Here is a 14,503-nt window from a genome sequence, read left to right as displayed (position 1 = left end):
TCGAAGAGTTAAAAATTTGATATCAGCGTAGAGAATCATTATAATACAGATATATGTTCATCTTTCTTTTCGTACGTATCTCTCTTCAGCACAGTGATGTTTATATTGCGTCTTTGACCCACACAGTGTTCCAATGACTTACACTTAAACTTTATCCGTAAACCAAAATAAGATGTATCACAATAGGCTCCATAGAGCTGTAAGTGTCTTGCACTAAATTTATCTGTGATGTTGTGTGTGTGTTCGTAGAGTTACTTTGTTGGTCGTCTGACCCTAGTTCTGTCTCAGTGAACAGTGCTGTAGGTTTTTCTAAGAATTTTGCGTTCTTGTTACTCTCTATCATGAATTTTTGTCATCCCCCTTATTACTGTGGTTTCTTCTGCATACAAGGTATACTGGTAAAACAACCATGTTGTACTGTTGTAGCTATGCATTACAAGATATTGTTTTTTATTTTATTTTAGTAAGTCCATGTTAGTATGTACTCTGTTTGCAGTTTGAATATTCATTCTGTCCTGGAGAATGTGCGCAGTCCTGTAGGTTGGATGATTTTTCCTAAGTATGTGCAGTGAGTGGCCTGTGAAATTTTTCCGGACTGTGTTTTCTGTTCTTTTTCATAGGTTATTTTGTGTCTGATTTTACAGGAGATTTCATGCAGTTTGGCTTTATCTTTGTTGTTACTTAATATAGCCACATCATCTGCAAATGCCAGGCATTTTTCTTTTCCAATTTGATTACCGTTGACCATCTTTTCCCATTCTCTGATTTTTTTGCTGGTACGTTGTTACACAAGGGTGAATTTTGAATGAGTTTGAAATTTCTTCCATGAATTTCACTTTTGCAGTGGTTCCTGACAAAATTTCTGGATGGTGGCTCTGGTCTTCCCATCAGCTCCTAGCTCTTCTAGGCTATCAATCAGCATTTGCCTGTCAACAGAATCATAAGATTTTTGAAATTCACGAATGTGACTGTAGTGTTCTGGCATCGTCTCATGTATAGTATGGTTTTGAGGTTCCAGATTTGTTCAATAAAGGACCATCCTTTCCTGAATCCTGCCTGATACTCACCAATGTGCGAATCTGCTTACGGATCAAGTCAGTTCAGAAAAGTTTTAGAAAGAAATGTATAAGTTACTGGAGGAAGTGAGATTCCTGTGCAATTGTTTGGATCTGTTTTATCTCCTTTCTGGAGGTACTCTTTCATTCGTTTGGATTTACTCTGTTTTCCAAACTTCTGACATTATTCTGTTAATTTTTGGAATTTTTGATGTTATGTTTTTGCAGCCCAGCTTCCAAAATTCTGCAGTAATTCCATCTCTGCTGTTTTTAATGATTTGATTATTTTCACTATTTTTCATCTGAGGAGGAAAGTAGATCAGCATTTGGTCCTGGTTTTAATTTAACTATATTGTCATATTTTTTCAGGTATGAGGCATATGTAGACAATCGATACAAAGACTCACTACGGAAACAGGGCCAGGCTGATCAGCTGGTGGATGTGGATATTATTGGTGCTCTTGATCTTTTGGCAGAACAAGGTCAATGGGTGCGCTGTCTTGAAACTGCCCAGCCTCATGGGGCACAAGTACTTCATAAATACGTTGCGCTGTATGCGACACAGCTTATTAAGGTACTGTTGCTTACTGTTTTACAATACTTTGCTAAAACATATGTTTAGCTACATTGTTACAAAATTACTCTGTTTTTAGAATGAGATTTTCACTCTGCAGCGGAGTGTGCGCTGATATGAAACTTCCTGGCAGATTAAAACTGTGTGCCCGACCGAGACTCGAACTCGGGACCTTTGCCTTTCGCGGGCAAGTGCTCTACCATCTGAGCTACCAAAGCACAACTCACACCCGGTACTCACAGCTTTACTTCTGCCAGTATCTCGTCTCCTACCTTCCAAACCTTAATCTGCCAGGAAGTTTCATATCAGTGCACACTCCGCTGCAGAGTAAAAATCTCATTCTGGAAACATCCCCCAGGCTGTGGCTAAGCCATGTCTCCGCTATATCCTTTCTTTCAGGAGTGCTAGTTCTGCTAGGTTCGCAGAAGAGCTTCTGTAAAGTTTGGAAGATAGGAGACGATATACTGGCAGAAGTAAAGCTGTGAGTACCGGGCGTGAGTCGTGCTTCAGTAGCTCAGATGGTAGAGCACTTGCCCACGAAAGGCAAAGGTCCCGAGTTCGAGTCTCGGTTGGGCACACAGTTTTAATCTGCCAGGAAGTTTCATATCAGCGCACACCCCGCTGCAGAGTGAAAATCTCATTCTGGAAACATCCCCCAGGCTGTGGCTAAGCCATGTCTCCGCTATATCCTTTCTTTCAGGAGTGCTAGTTCTGCTAGGTTCGCAGAAGAGCTTCTGTAAAGTTTGGAAGGTAGGAGACGAGATACTGGCAGAAGTAAAGCTGTGAGTACCGGGCATGAGTCGTGCTTCGGTAGCTCAGATGGTAGAGCACTTGCCCGCGAAAGGCAAAGGTCCCGAGTTCGAGTCTCGGTTGGGCACACAGTTTTAATTACCAGGAAGTTTCATACTCTGTTTTTGTTTTACAGACATAAGGCCTTGGTCCAAGGCATAATTCTCTGGCTAACAATTTGTCTTCCAATGCAGGAGACTTCATCAGAGACTTTAATGATTGAGAAAGCAGTTAGAGACATGAACCAGCTCAGCAAGCCAAACTGGTTATTTGTATCCATGCAATGGTCAGTTTGCGACATCACCAGACCAGTGCCTATGATCATGGAGTGATGCTGATGTAAGCTGTGGAGCTTGTAATGAGGAAGAGTTGGTGCTGTTTGTTTTATTGAGCACTAAGGCCCACAACCAGTTTAATTTCAATCCTTCTTCTTTCTGTAGCATAATAATTATTAGATCTTGCTAAAACCACAAAAACAGTTTTAACAGAAAATAAGTATTGGAATTAGACCAGTTGTGGGCCTTAGTGCTAAATAAAACAAATGGCACTAACTCTTCCTCACTACAAGCTCCATAGCATATGTCGGCATGACTCCCCAGTCTCAAGCAGCAGTCTGATGACATCACGAATTGACCGCTGCATGGGTACACACAAACAGTTCAGCCTGCTGAATTTGTTCGAGTCTGTAACTGTTTTCTGAGTTGTTAAAGCCTGTGTAGAAATCTCCATTAATGTAAGAAGAAACATTAGGCAGAGAATTATGCCTTGGACCACGGCCATATGCCCATAAAATAAATATCAGCAATTACACAAATACCGCCCTGCATTCCATGAGTACTCTGCTTTCTGCCTCACCCCTTTTTTGTTGTTGTTCACGGAAGGATATTTGATGCTGTTGTTCAAACAACTTACAAGAATGGAGCCTGGTGGTGCATTTGACAACTGCCAACATTTGGACAGGTAAACAACCCGTCATTTTCAGTACACAAATGCAGTGAGAGAGTGCTGTGCAAGGAAATTTAAACATTTGGTATCCAGAGCTATTCCAGCCAAAACCCATAATATGGCTTATGGAGACTGGCAATACATACACCATTAACAACTTGCATCACCACACAATCAGGGATGACTAATGTCAGAAGTTATTGATAGTGAATATTAATTAACACTGGGTTAGCAAGTAACATTAACTCTGTCCCTGTGTTGCCTGACCACGGAGAGAACAGGATTCCAAGTGGGATTTAAGCACAAACCTCCCTCTCTGTTTACGGAGTCATTGCTAATTTTGATTTCAATTGCTTCCTTAATAGCACGAACTCTAACGGTTTTCAGACGACAGGGGACGGTGTGGTACTGCGGTGCAAGACTCACACATCTCTCGCAGTTGACTCATGGCCGGCCGGAGTGGCCGAGTGGTTAAAGGCGCTACAGTCCGGAACCGCACGACCGCTACGGTCGCGGGTTCAAATCCTGCCTCGGGCATGGATGTGTGTGATGTCCTTGTGTTAGTTAGGTTTAAGTAGTTCTAAGTTCTAGGGGACTTATGACCACAGCAGTTGAGTCCCATAGTGCTCAGAGCCATTTGAACCATTTTTTGAGTTGACTCATGTATTCTATGCAGCCGAACTTCTCCGAAGACTATAGCTGGTTAAGGGAATTCCAGAATAGACTTCTTTTCTATTGTTGCAATTATTCTGTACTCTCAGTACACTTTTGTGCAACTCTGTTATATTTTCATATCCACAATAAAACAACTTAACAAGTTTCACACAAGTGTTCAACTCTCGTGAGTCAACCCCGTCTTGGACCAGTAGAGACTAACAGATACAATTACAATATGTTTGGTTTAACAAACCCTATAAAACCAGTTCTTGCTTCTCGCAAGTCCAACACCAGAAAGTCCAATGTAAATGTCTTTCATTCAATACATAATTCATTTGTTCACAACAATACAGCCGTTACACCATCAAAGAATAGAGCATGCTTGCTCCTTGTACTGGACATACAGCTTCTGTGGCACATGCTGCAAACACTTTTCTGCGCCGATCAACTGTCACTGTTGCATTATTTTCCCGATACATGCCCATCCTGCACACACAAAAACCGGCAGCGAGGTAGACACATCTCCATTGTCTCACCCTCTTACTTAAAATATCGGGTGTTCAAGATGGTGGAAAGCCGAGTGTCTCTAGAACCGAAATTCTCGAGGCACTACAGAACTCAATAGCTGGAATGGCATGCCATAGTCTCTGTGTTGTTATACTCCCCACATGTACCAAGGCAACGTTCTGCAGTAGGAGATTTGCTTGGCTGTTGTAAGCATGTGTGGTGCTTGTACTTTATAAACTTGTCCTCCATGGTCTTGTTGGTGTGACCAATGTATGACATGCCACCAATGTGTGGGATACGGAAGAAAACTGCCTTAAGCAAACCAAGATCATCCTTTACAAACCATGGACGGGGCCTAATTGTAATGGTGGTTTAATAATACACTTCACTTCACTCCCTGTTTCCATACATTATGACCAAACTTATTGGAAATGCTAGCTGCATAAGACAAAAAGGCTGTAGACTTAGATGCTGCCGAATCATTTTTGTCATTCGATTCACGGGTGGTCTCTGATATAATTTGTGTCTGATGTGTCTTTCACTATAACCGTTCTGGCAAAAGGTGACTGAGCTAGGCTAATTCAGCTGACAAACTTTCGGAGTTGAGATGACATAAGCCCAATGAACCAAGGTACAAAGTACCAATTTCACATTGCTGCATATTGACAACTATCCACATGATGATCCAAGTCAGTGTGAATTGGCTTCCTGTAAAAGGCGTGTTCCAACATACCACCAATCTCAATTTCTTTAACTGACATAAGAAATCCACTGAATTCCTAACTAACTTACTAATGGGATCAACAAAGTAATAAGGTGTATGCTGCATGATACATTGAGGATTACCAACAGTAGTACTAAGAGGAACCCCTTCCTTGTGGATCTTCAAATGGCTATATAATCTGTCACCAGTCAAAATATAAGCAATTGTAGAAGACATCACTCAGGTGCATCCCAGTAAGCTGTTTGAACAACATCAGCTTACATTAGCTTAAGTGGAGATGAACACATTAAGAAACAATACGCATTTTTCTTGCTTGAATGTACAAATTTTTAGCCAAGGTTCTGTCATCAGAAGCAGTTACACCACCTTATCATGATTTCCTCTTCACGAGCTATCTTATTAGTATATGTCAGCCTTTCATGTACATCCTTAAATTACTGTTCTATTTACTCTGCATATTGATTTACTGACCTAGTATAATAATCTTTACTTCACAGGATGGGGATCCAATCAAGGCTCTCAACCTTTATATGAAGTATGAGGCACCTGCATTCACACAAAATTACAATATTTATAAACGCATAGCAATTGATATATTTAGCTTACCCGACACAATGGGGCCAGATGCATACAGCACTTGGGCAAATCTGCGTAATATGCTGTTCCAGCTGGTAAGAAGCTTCGACTGCACATTTCGTTCCATGAATGTTATTCAAAAGCATATCAGCACCCCTCCTCCTATGCATAGCTTCATAGCTTCTTCTTTCTCCCCCCCTCCCTCCCTCCCTCCCTGGCTAACCTCCCCCCCTCTCTCTCACTTTTCTCTTTGTGTTGGGTAAGATTTATTGAGATTAAATGAATGTCTGTGAACAACATACTCTCCAGAAATAACTCTCTATTTTTTTAAGTTTAAAGGAAGAATAGTAACACTTCTGAATATGTTTCATAAAATTAGGAAACCATGTAATAAGCATTACACCTCTTATAGTTTTTGTACCTCATTTCAGCTCAGCAAAACACATTAACTTAACTCATAAAGGAATAGGCAGTTGTCACAATAATTCAGGGTGGTTATAATTAAACTTGAGCCAGTGTAGGTGGAAAATTATTTACTGTATGAGTACCCAACTTCATGAGAATGATGTTCAGACTGTGTACTCAGGATTTTCATTGCTAGTAGCTTTAGTTTGCATGGTTAATAGTGTTAGTGTCATGACATGCTCTTTGGTGCCAGTATTGGTATGGCTACGGAGGGTTGAAACACAAGTGTCAGTGTGCTTTACAGCTGCAGGCAGTAAACTTTGGTCTGGACTAGGTGAGCGGAGTTTTACTCATAAAGCTGTTTTATCAAAACAACAGCACTAGTACTCATGCTCTCCACGAGTGTTGACACACTAAAAGAATACAGCGAGGTCCTCTTTCCGCACTGGGATTGAGGAACATAATTCAGAAGTTTGAATTACCTCACGATTTGGAAATTGCTTCTGGGAAAACTGACAGCTAATAGTGCCACAAGTTGTGGAAGAAGTTATTGCTGCCATGACTGAGAATGCTGGACATATTGTGTGATCTTTAAGCAGTGCACAAATTGTGTCATGACAGCTAAATATTCCATGGTCCACTTGTTTGAAAAGTGCTGTGAACACTTAAGAAATGGAATTTCTAGTGTGGTTCCAGGATGTTGTCACATTGAGCAGTATTTGTAATCTGTAACATAAGCATAGTACACAGTTAATAAATTTTACCCACTCATGTGTAAATTAAAATGTGCTTCTTTCCAATGTTTTATCCATTATTTCTCGTCTGCATGTCCTTAGAATTGTTTCCACAAATTTCCTTGTCCTACTATCACATGTTTTTAATGGGCCCCCTCTCAGGTAGTAAAAGTTCAATTACAGGCACCCTGTTTATAAAATTTACATTATGTCTTAAGACCTACTGTGATGAAGTGAGAAGCATAAAGATAAAAGTCAGTGATTTCACTGACAAAACTATTTTGAAATCAGTTTGTTAAAAGTTAGCATGTTGTGAAGGTTTTGAAATAGTATGCCACCCAGAAAATATTCCATTATGTATCAAGGGTGATGTAAACATAGTGTATAACCTGGGTGTGCGAATTTCCGTGGAGAGTGACATAAACTTCCAGGCATCGCATTATTAAGATTGCCATAGTGACAATACAAAAATCCCCATATTCAATGTATTTTTGATCCACAGTTAATCGTCAGACTTTCAAAAGAGTTACATCACTGAATTTGTCTCATAAGCACTGCTATTCTGTTACAAAAAGACTCCATAGCTCCATAACAAAAATTAATGCTTACATCTTGAGGACTAAGTAGGTTACCAAACTAAATTGGTCTTTTTTTTTTTTTTTTGACGAGCCTATGGCCACTACTGACCTAAGTAAAATGAGATTACAAATATCTTTAATGAGTCAAAAGTTTTACAGGTAAGAAATTAGGCAGCTTTCCCTATATACGTGATATGTTTCTGGTTTGGGAAAAAGCTGCTGCCTATCTAGTTGTACTACACAGCTGATGGTTTCAGCTACTATTTTGTACTAAATGTTTATGTAACTATGCTGATTTCATGTAACACTATCAGGTGCCTGTGTACTGGAAAATTTTAAAAAAATCACTGCATAATTGAAATTAACCAGACTTTTCACCCCCCCCCCCACCCAATCAAAATATTCAGATGAATCATAGGACTGGTTAATAATGTATGTATGTTGAGAATTACTAGCAGAGACAGGAAAATAAACTGGTGGATCAGTGAAGAGATTAGAGTGGAAGACCGAATCATGCACATTGACATAAAGTGGAAAACTATAATGACAACTCAGACCGCAGACCAGTGCCTTAGACAAAAAGTGTAAATACATTGACATTAATGTTATGTGATGTTTGTATCCAGTGTGTTCCACAGAACATTCTCAATATTTGGTTTTGTGAAATGCATGAAATATGAAACACTTGGCTATAACTGAAAATGCTTTTTACTAATGAATGGAATTATTTGTCTTGTTACTTCAAAAGATGGTCAAACATAATCTTGATTTCAACACTACATGAGAATGATTTCTTTCTAATTATTAATGCAACAGAACACAGTTTGTATATTTCTAAATGCCTAAAGTTTATTTGGCATCACTAATTAATTTGATGAAGTAGCTCTATGTACAGAGCACATGAGCTTATGTTCACATCCACACAACTTAAAACTGAACTGCAAATACTGTGTTTTTCAAATTGTAAAAAGAAATTTGTTAATGGTGACCATGCATTACAATAACCGCAATGTGACCATTGAAAATTTGAGTAAAACATGCGATTCAAATGCAGATCTCCTACTACTTGCTAGTGCTTGTCCCACATTTGTGTGTGTCAGTTTTTCAGTTTTTTCCCAGATCTTTTTCTCAGATCTCTGGTAACTTAGGACTAGCACAACAGAGGGAATGCTTGACAGGAGAAATGAACTTAATGCCCCCATAGCAAACTATACTGATCAAATTGAAGATAGTACCATTCATTCTTGACTCTCCTTGCATCCTTCATTCATTCATGAATTATGTTCTATAAATTCATCATGAAGGAGAACCGTCAGGGATGTAGACCAAATCAGATTATATATTAACAAAGTGAAGCAGGTAAAAATTTCATTAATGATTAATTACTGTTTAACTGGCACAAATGATTAATGTGTATTCAAGCTTCCATGAAAAACTGTAGCTCTCTGAATTGCGTTAGGTATCTGCTGTTCATCTCTTATTACTTTTGTAACATTTACTTTGAAACGTTGATATTCATTATAGAACAACTGTTATTCATGTGTCATAAAAACAGATAATGGCTATCTTTAGTTCTTGAATTGATAAGGTTTTTCTGTTTGGATGATACAAACTTCAAAGGATAATGGAGAAGTGCAGATGTAGATTAGATTAGATTAGTTTTTCGTTCCATAGATCCGTGTTGAGGAGATCCTCGTGGATGTGGAACATGTCACTTTTTTTTTTTTTCTTTAAAGCTGAAATAACAATACTGATAGTATGAATATATACAATACATCATTTGTTTCTATTAAAAAATTCGTCAATGGAGTAGAAGGAGTTGGCCACTAGTAAGTCTTTCAGGCTCCTTTTAAACTGATCTTTATTTGTAACTAAATTTTTTATGTTTGCTGGCAAATTATTGAAGATGAGTGTTCCTGAGTAGTGGACCCCTTTTTGAACTAAAGTAAGTGCTTTTAAGTCCTTGTGCAGATCATTTTTGTTCCTGGTATTGTATGTATGAACTGAGCTGTTTGTTGAAAAAAAAGAGATATATTATTTAGGACAAATTTCATTAAGGAGTAAATATACTGAGAGGCAGTAGCTAGTATACCCAGTTCTTTGAAGAGGTTTCTACAGGATGTCCGTGACTTTACTCCACAAATAATACGTATTACACGCTTTTGGACTCTAAAAACTTTTGTTTGACTTGAAGAGTTACCCCAAAATATTATACCATGTGACATTATGGAATGAAAGTAGGCAAAGTATGCAAGCTTTTTCACTTTTATGTCGCCTATGTCTGCTAACACTCGAATTGCAAATACAGATTTGTTAAGGCGTTTCTGCAGTTCTGTGGTATGCTCCTCCCAACTGAATTTATTATCAAGTTGTAATCCCAGGAATTTAAGACTGTCAACCTCTTCTATCTGCTCTTCTTCGTACTTTATGCATATGCTGGGTGGAAACCTCTTACAGGTTCTGAATTACATATAGTGAGTCTTTTCGAAGTTTAATGTCAAGTGATTGGCTTTAAACCATTTATTAATATCCATGAAAATATCATTAGCAGATCTTTCTAGAACTACACTCGACATACTATTTATTGCAATACTTGTGTCATCTGCAAACAAAACGAACTCTGCTTCTGGCAGTGTAACTGATGAGATCATTAATGTACACAAGAAAAAGCAATGGCCCTAAGATGGATCCTTGTGGGACACCACATGTAATTTCTTCCCATTCTGATGATGACGGATGACTTAATTCACTAGTCCCTTGCACTGACACCCTTTGTTTCTTGTTAGCTAGGTATGACTTGAACCATTTTGCAGCACTGCCCGTGACACCATAGAATTCTAATTTATTTAAAAGGATGTTGTGGTTTACACAATTGAATGCCTTTGACAAATCACAGAAAATACCTGCTGCTTGTAACTTGTTATTTAATGAATTAAGTACATTTTCACTGTAGGTGTAAATAGCTCTTTCGATATCAGAACCCTTCAGAAATCCAAACTGTGTTCTTGATAATATGTTATTTGTGGTCAGATGGTTGAGAAGCTGCCTGTACATTACTTTTTCTAAAATTTTTGAGAATGCTGGCAAAAGTGAAATCGGTCTGTAGTTTGATGGCATCTCTTTATCCCCTTTCTTGAATAGAGGCTTAACATCTGCATATTTCAGCCAGTCAGGAAATGTCCGAGTTATAATTGACTGGTTACAAAAGTAACTTAGAATTGTACTAAACTCACAAGAAAATGCCTTAATTAACTTTGTTGAAATTTCATTGTAACCACTAGAATGCTTTGTTTTTAAAGACTTTATTATGGAAGTTATTTCTTTTGGTGAAGTGAGTGACATATTCATGTACCTGAAGCTATTTGTAAAGGCTAGTTTCAGATATTCAAAGGCATTATTTACCGATCCTGACAATCCCATTCTATCAGTAACGGATATAAAGTACTTGTTAAATAGATTTGCCACACTATGCCCATCGGTTACTAATGTGTCATCTACCCTTAGTGCTATTTGCTCCTGTTCCTTTCTGGTTCTACCAGTCTCCTCTTTCACTATATCCCATATTGTTTTTATTTTGTTCCGTGACATTGCTATCTTCTTCTCGTAGTGCATTTGTTTAGATGTCTGAATTACTTTTTTTAATATTTTACAGTATTCCTTGTATTTAGCTAAATCATCAGCATTGGATCTGTTCTTGCTCGACAGATACATTTTCCTTTTTGTCTTACAGGAAATCTTTATTCCTTGTGTGATCCATGGTTTTATTATAGACTTCTGTTTAATTTGAGTAACTTTTAGAGGAAAACAGTTTTCAAACATGGTACTGACATTGTTCATGAATGTGTTATATTTTTCATTCATGTCATGAGCACTATAAACATCTTTCCAGTTCATATCTTTGAGCAGTTTTCTAAAACACTTAATTTTTGGTTGATTGAATACTCTCCTGTACTCAGATTTAGCAGTCTTGATAATCTGCTTAGAATTTACATCTAAAACAAGGAGCTGCATGCCATGATCTGATAGTCCATTTATTACAGTTTTTATGATATGATTTTGTTCCTTTGATTTGTCTATAAAAATGTTATCAATGGCTGTCCTTGAGGATTTAGTGATCCTAGTTGGAAAGTTTACAGTGTGAGTTAGATTGAAAGACAACATTACTAACTGCAGTAAATGTTTACTGGAAGATTAAATTAGAAAATCTGTATTAAAGTCACCAGCAATTAAAATTTCTTTGTTTCTTCCTGTTAAATAACCCAAAAGAGCTTCTAGATGATTTATGAATAGATTATAATTTCTTGCAGGTGCTCGGTAAATAGTTACTATTATATAGGATCTGTTATGGAACTCTACTTCTGTTGCACATGCTTCTAGATGCTGCTCTAAACAGAATTTATTAATGTCAATGTTCTTGAATTTATGGCAGTTTCTAATAAATGTGGCAACTCCTCCTCCATCCATATCTACTCTGCAGAAGTAGGAAGCTAGCTTAAATCCCGAAATGTCTAACATATCTATACCAGTGGTCACTTGATGTTCAGAGAGGCAGTTTAAGATAGGGAGCTCTTGTCAGTAAACAACAGAGTCAGTAGTTATATGTGAAAGTGGGGTAAAGACTTCAAATTTACCATTTATCTGCTGATGATTACAAAAACTTATTTATTTGAATTTTTATAATGATTTTATTTTTATGCTGTACTTTCACATGGTGCTACATTCACCGCAGTTGCTCAGAGCGGCATCTCTTATCTATTGTGTAAGCATGACATTGGTACGCACAGTTCTGTTGAACCTAGTTTCAAATTCTCAGTCTCATACCAGAAAACTCTCTCTCTCTCTTCTCTCTCTCTCTCTCTCTCTCTCTCTCTCTCTCTCTCTCTCTCTCTCTCTCATACACACACAACACACACACACACACACACACACACACACACACACACAGAGAGAGAGAGAGAGAATATACATGTGTGTGTGTACACTAGCAAAAGAGAAGTAACTTTTAAAAACATAATCTGTATACTGGATTTACTGCTAAGTAACATGTACGCTCTTCTTTGGTTGCATCTCCTGGATTCATATGAAAAGCTCAAAGGACATAGGCCTACTCCAGCATATTATTCTCTGGTTACCATCTCACGTCCTTCATGTGTGACTGTGAACACTTGCAGCAAAGAAGGTACACGATTCCTTTGCCCTCACTGCCCAGTCTCAGCACTTTTATTTTGCATGCATCACCAGAGAACAGTCAGAAATATGATTGCAAAGACACCCTCAGTCAAATTAATGTAGCCATGTTCTGCCACTAATTATACAATTTTGATCATCTGGAATTAGATGTATTCTCAGAACTCCAAACAGCTTCATGGCTGACACTGACTTGGTTCTATGAGGAGTGCAACAAAGGAAACACCTTGTTGAAAGCTGTGGCAGTAAATTTAATTAGATGTTATTATTAAATGACTTTCTTGTGAATCTGAAGATACACCATAATCATATCATTTTATAATCAGACATAGTGACCTTTGGAATTTTGGAGCAGACAGTTCCAAGAACAACCTTACAATGTGAACTCTAAGTCTTGATCTGCTTCTCATATTAGCGTGAATACTATTAAGCTTTCATTCAGATTGAATGGAAATCATATGAATTGTTAATACAGGCAACAGACAATAACTTACTGATACATGCACTCTTTGAATGTAACATTAGGTACATTACAGCGGTATGAAAGGGGGGGAAAAAAGCAAGGGGAGTCAAAGTTTGTTGTTGTTGTGGTCTTCAGTCATGAGACTGGTTTGATGCAGCTCTCCATGCTACTCTATCCTGTGCAAGCTTCTTCATCTCCCAGTACCTACTGCAACCTACATCCTTCTGAATCTGCTTAGTGTATTCATCTCTTGGTCTCCCTCTACGATTTTTTACCCTCCACGCTGCCCTCCAATACTAAATTGGTGGTCCCTCGATGTCTCAGAACATGTCCTACCAACCGATCCCTTCTTCTAGTCAAGTTGTGTCACAAGCTCCTCTTCTCCCCAATTCTATTCAATACTTCCTCATTAGTTATGTGATTTACCCATCTTATCTTCAGCATTCTTCTGTAGCACCACATTTCGAAAGCTTCTATTCTCTTCTTGTCCAAACTATTTATCGTCCATGTTTCACTTCCATACATGGCTACACTCCATACAAATACTTTCAGAAATGACTTCCTGACACTTAAATCAATACTCGATGTTAACAAATTTCTCTTCTTCAGAAACGCTTTCCTTGCCATTGACAGTCTACATTTTATATCCTCTCTACTTCGACCATCATCAGTTATTTTGCTCCCCAAATAGCAAAACTCCTTTACTACTTTAAGTGTCTCATTTCCTAATCTAATTCCCTCAGCATCACCCGACTTAATTCGACTACATTCCATTATCCTCGTTTTGCTTTTGTTGATGTTCATCTTATATCCTCCTTTCAAGACACTATCCATTCCGTTCAACTTCTCTTCCAAGTCCTTTGCTGTCTCTGACAGAATTACAATGTCATCGGCAAACCTCAAAGTTTTTATTTCTTCTCCATGGATTTTAATACCTACTCCAAATTTTTCTTTTGTTTCCTTTACTGCTTGCTCAATATGCAGATTGAACAACATCGGGGAGAGGCTACATCCCTGTCTCACTCCCTTCCCAACCACTGCTTCCCTTTCATGTCCCTCGACTCTTATAACTGCCATCTGGTTTCTGTACAAATTGTAAATAGGTTTTCGCTCCCTGTATTTTACCCCTGCCACCTTCAGAATTTGAAAGAGAGTATTCCAGTCAACATTGTCAAAAGCTTTCTCTAAGTCTACAAATGCTAGGAACGTAGGTTTGCCTTACCTTAATCTAGCTTCTAAGATAAGTTGTAGGGTCAGTATTGCCTCACGTGTTCCAATATTTCTACGGAATCCAAATTGATCTTTCCTG

General features: G+C 38.2%; 1 protein-coding gene across 1 annotated transcript in view; it reads left to right on the top strand.

Moving 5' to 3' along the window:
- The window catches only part of LOC126473704 (intraflagellar transport protein 172 homolog), a 358,573-nt gene that overhangs the window by 304,092 nt on the left and 39,978 nt on the right, over positions 1-14,503 (top strand). Inside the window, exons 28-29 of the mRNA XM_050100944.1 lie at positions 1,425-1,629; positions 5,749-5,922. Coding sequence (XP_049956901.1) covers positions 1,425-1,629; positions 5,749-5,922 — 379 coding nt within the window. The remainder of the gene's footprint in view (positions 1-1,424; positions 1,630-5,748; positions 5,923-14,503) is intronic.

Source organism: Schistocerca serialis, chromosome 4 (genome assembly GCF_023864345.2).
Source record: "Schistocerca serialis cubense isolate TAMUIC-IGC-003099 chromosome 4, iqSchSeri2.2, whole genome shotgun sequence".
Lineage (NCBI taxonomy): Eukaryota > Metazoa > Arthropoda > Insecta > Orthoptera > Acrididae > Schistocerca > Schistocerca serialis.
The sequence above is the reverse complement of the archived record's forward strand: the minus strand, read 5'-3'. Positions and strand labels throughout refer to the sequence as shown.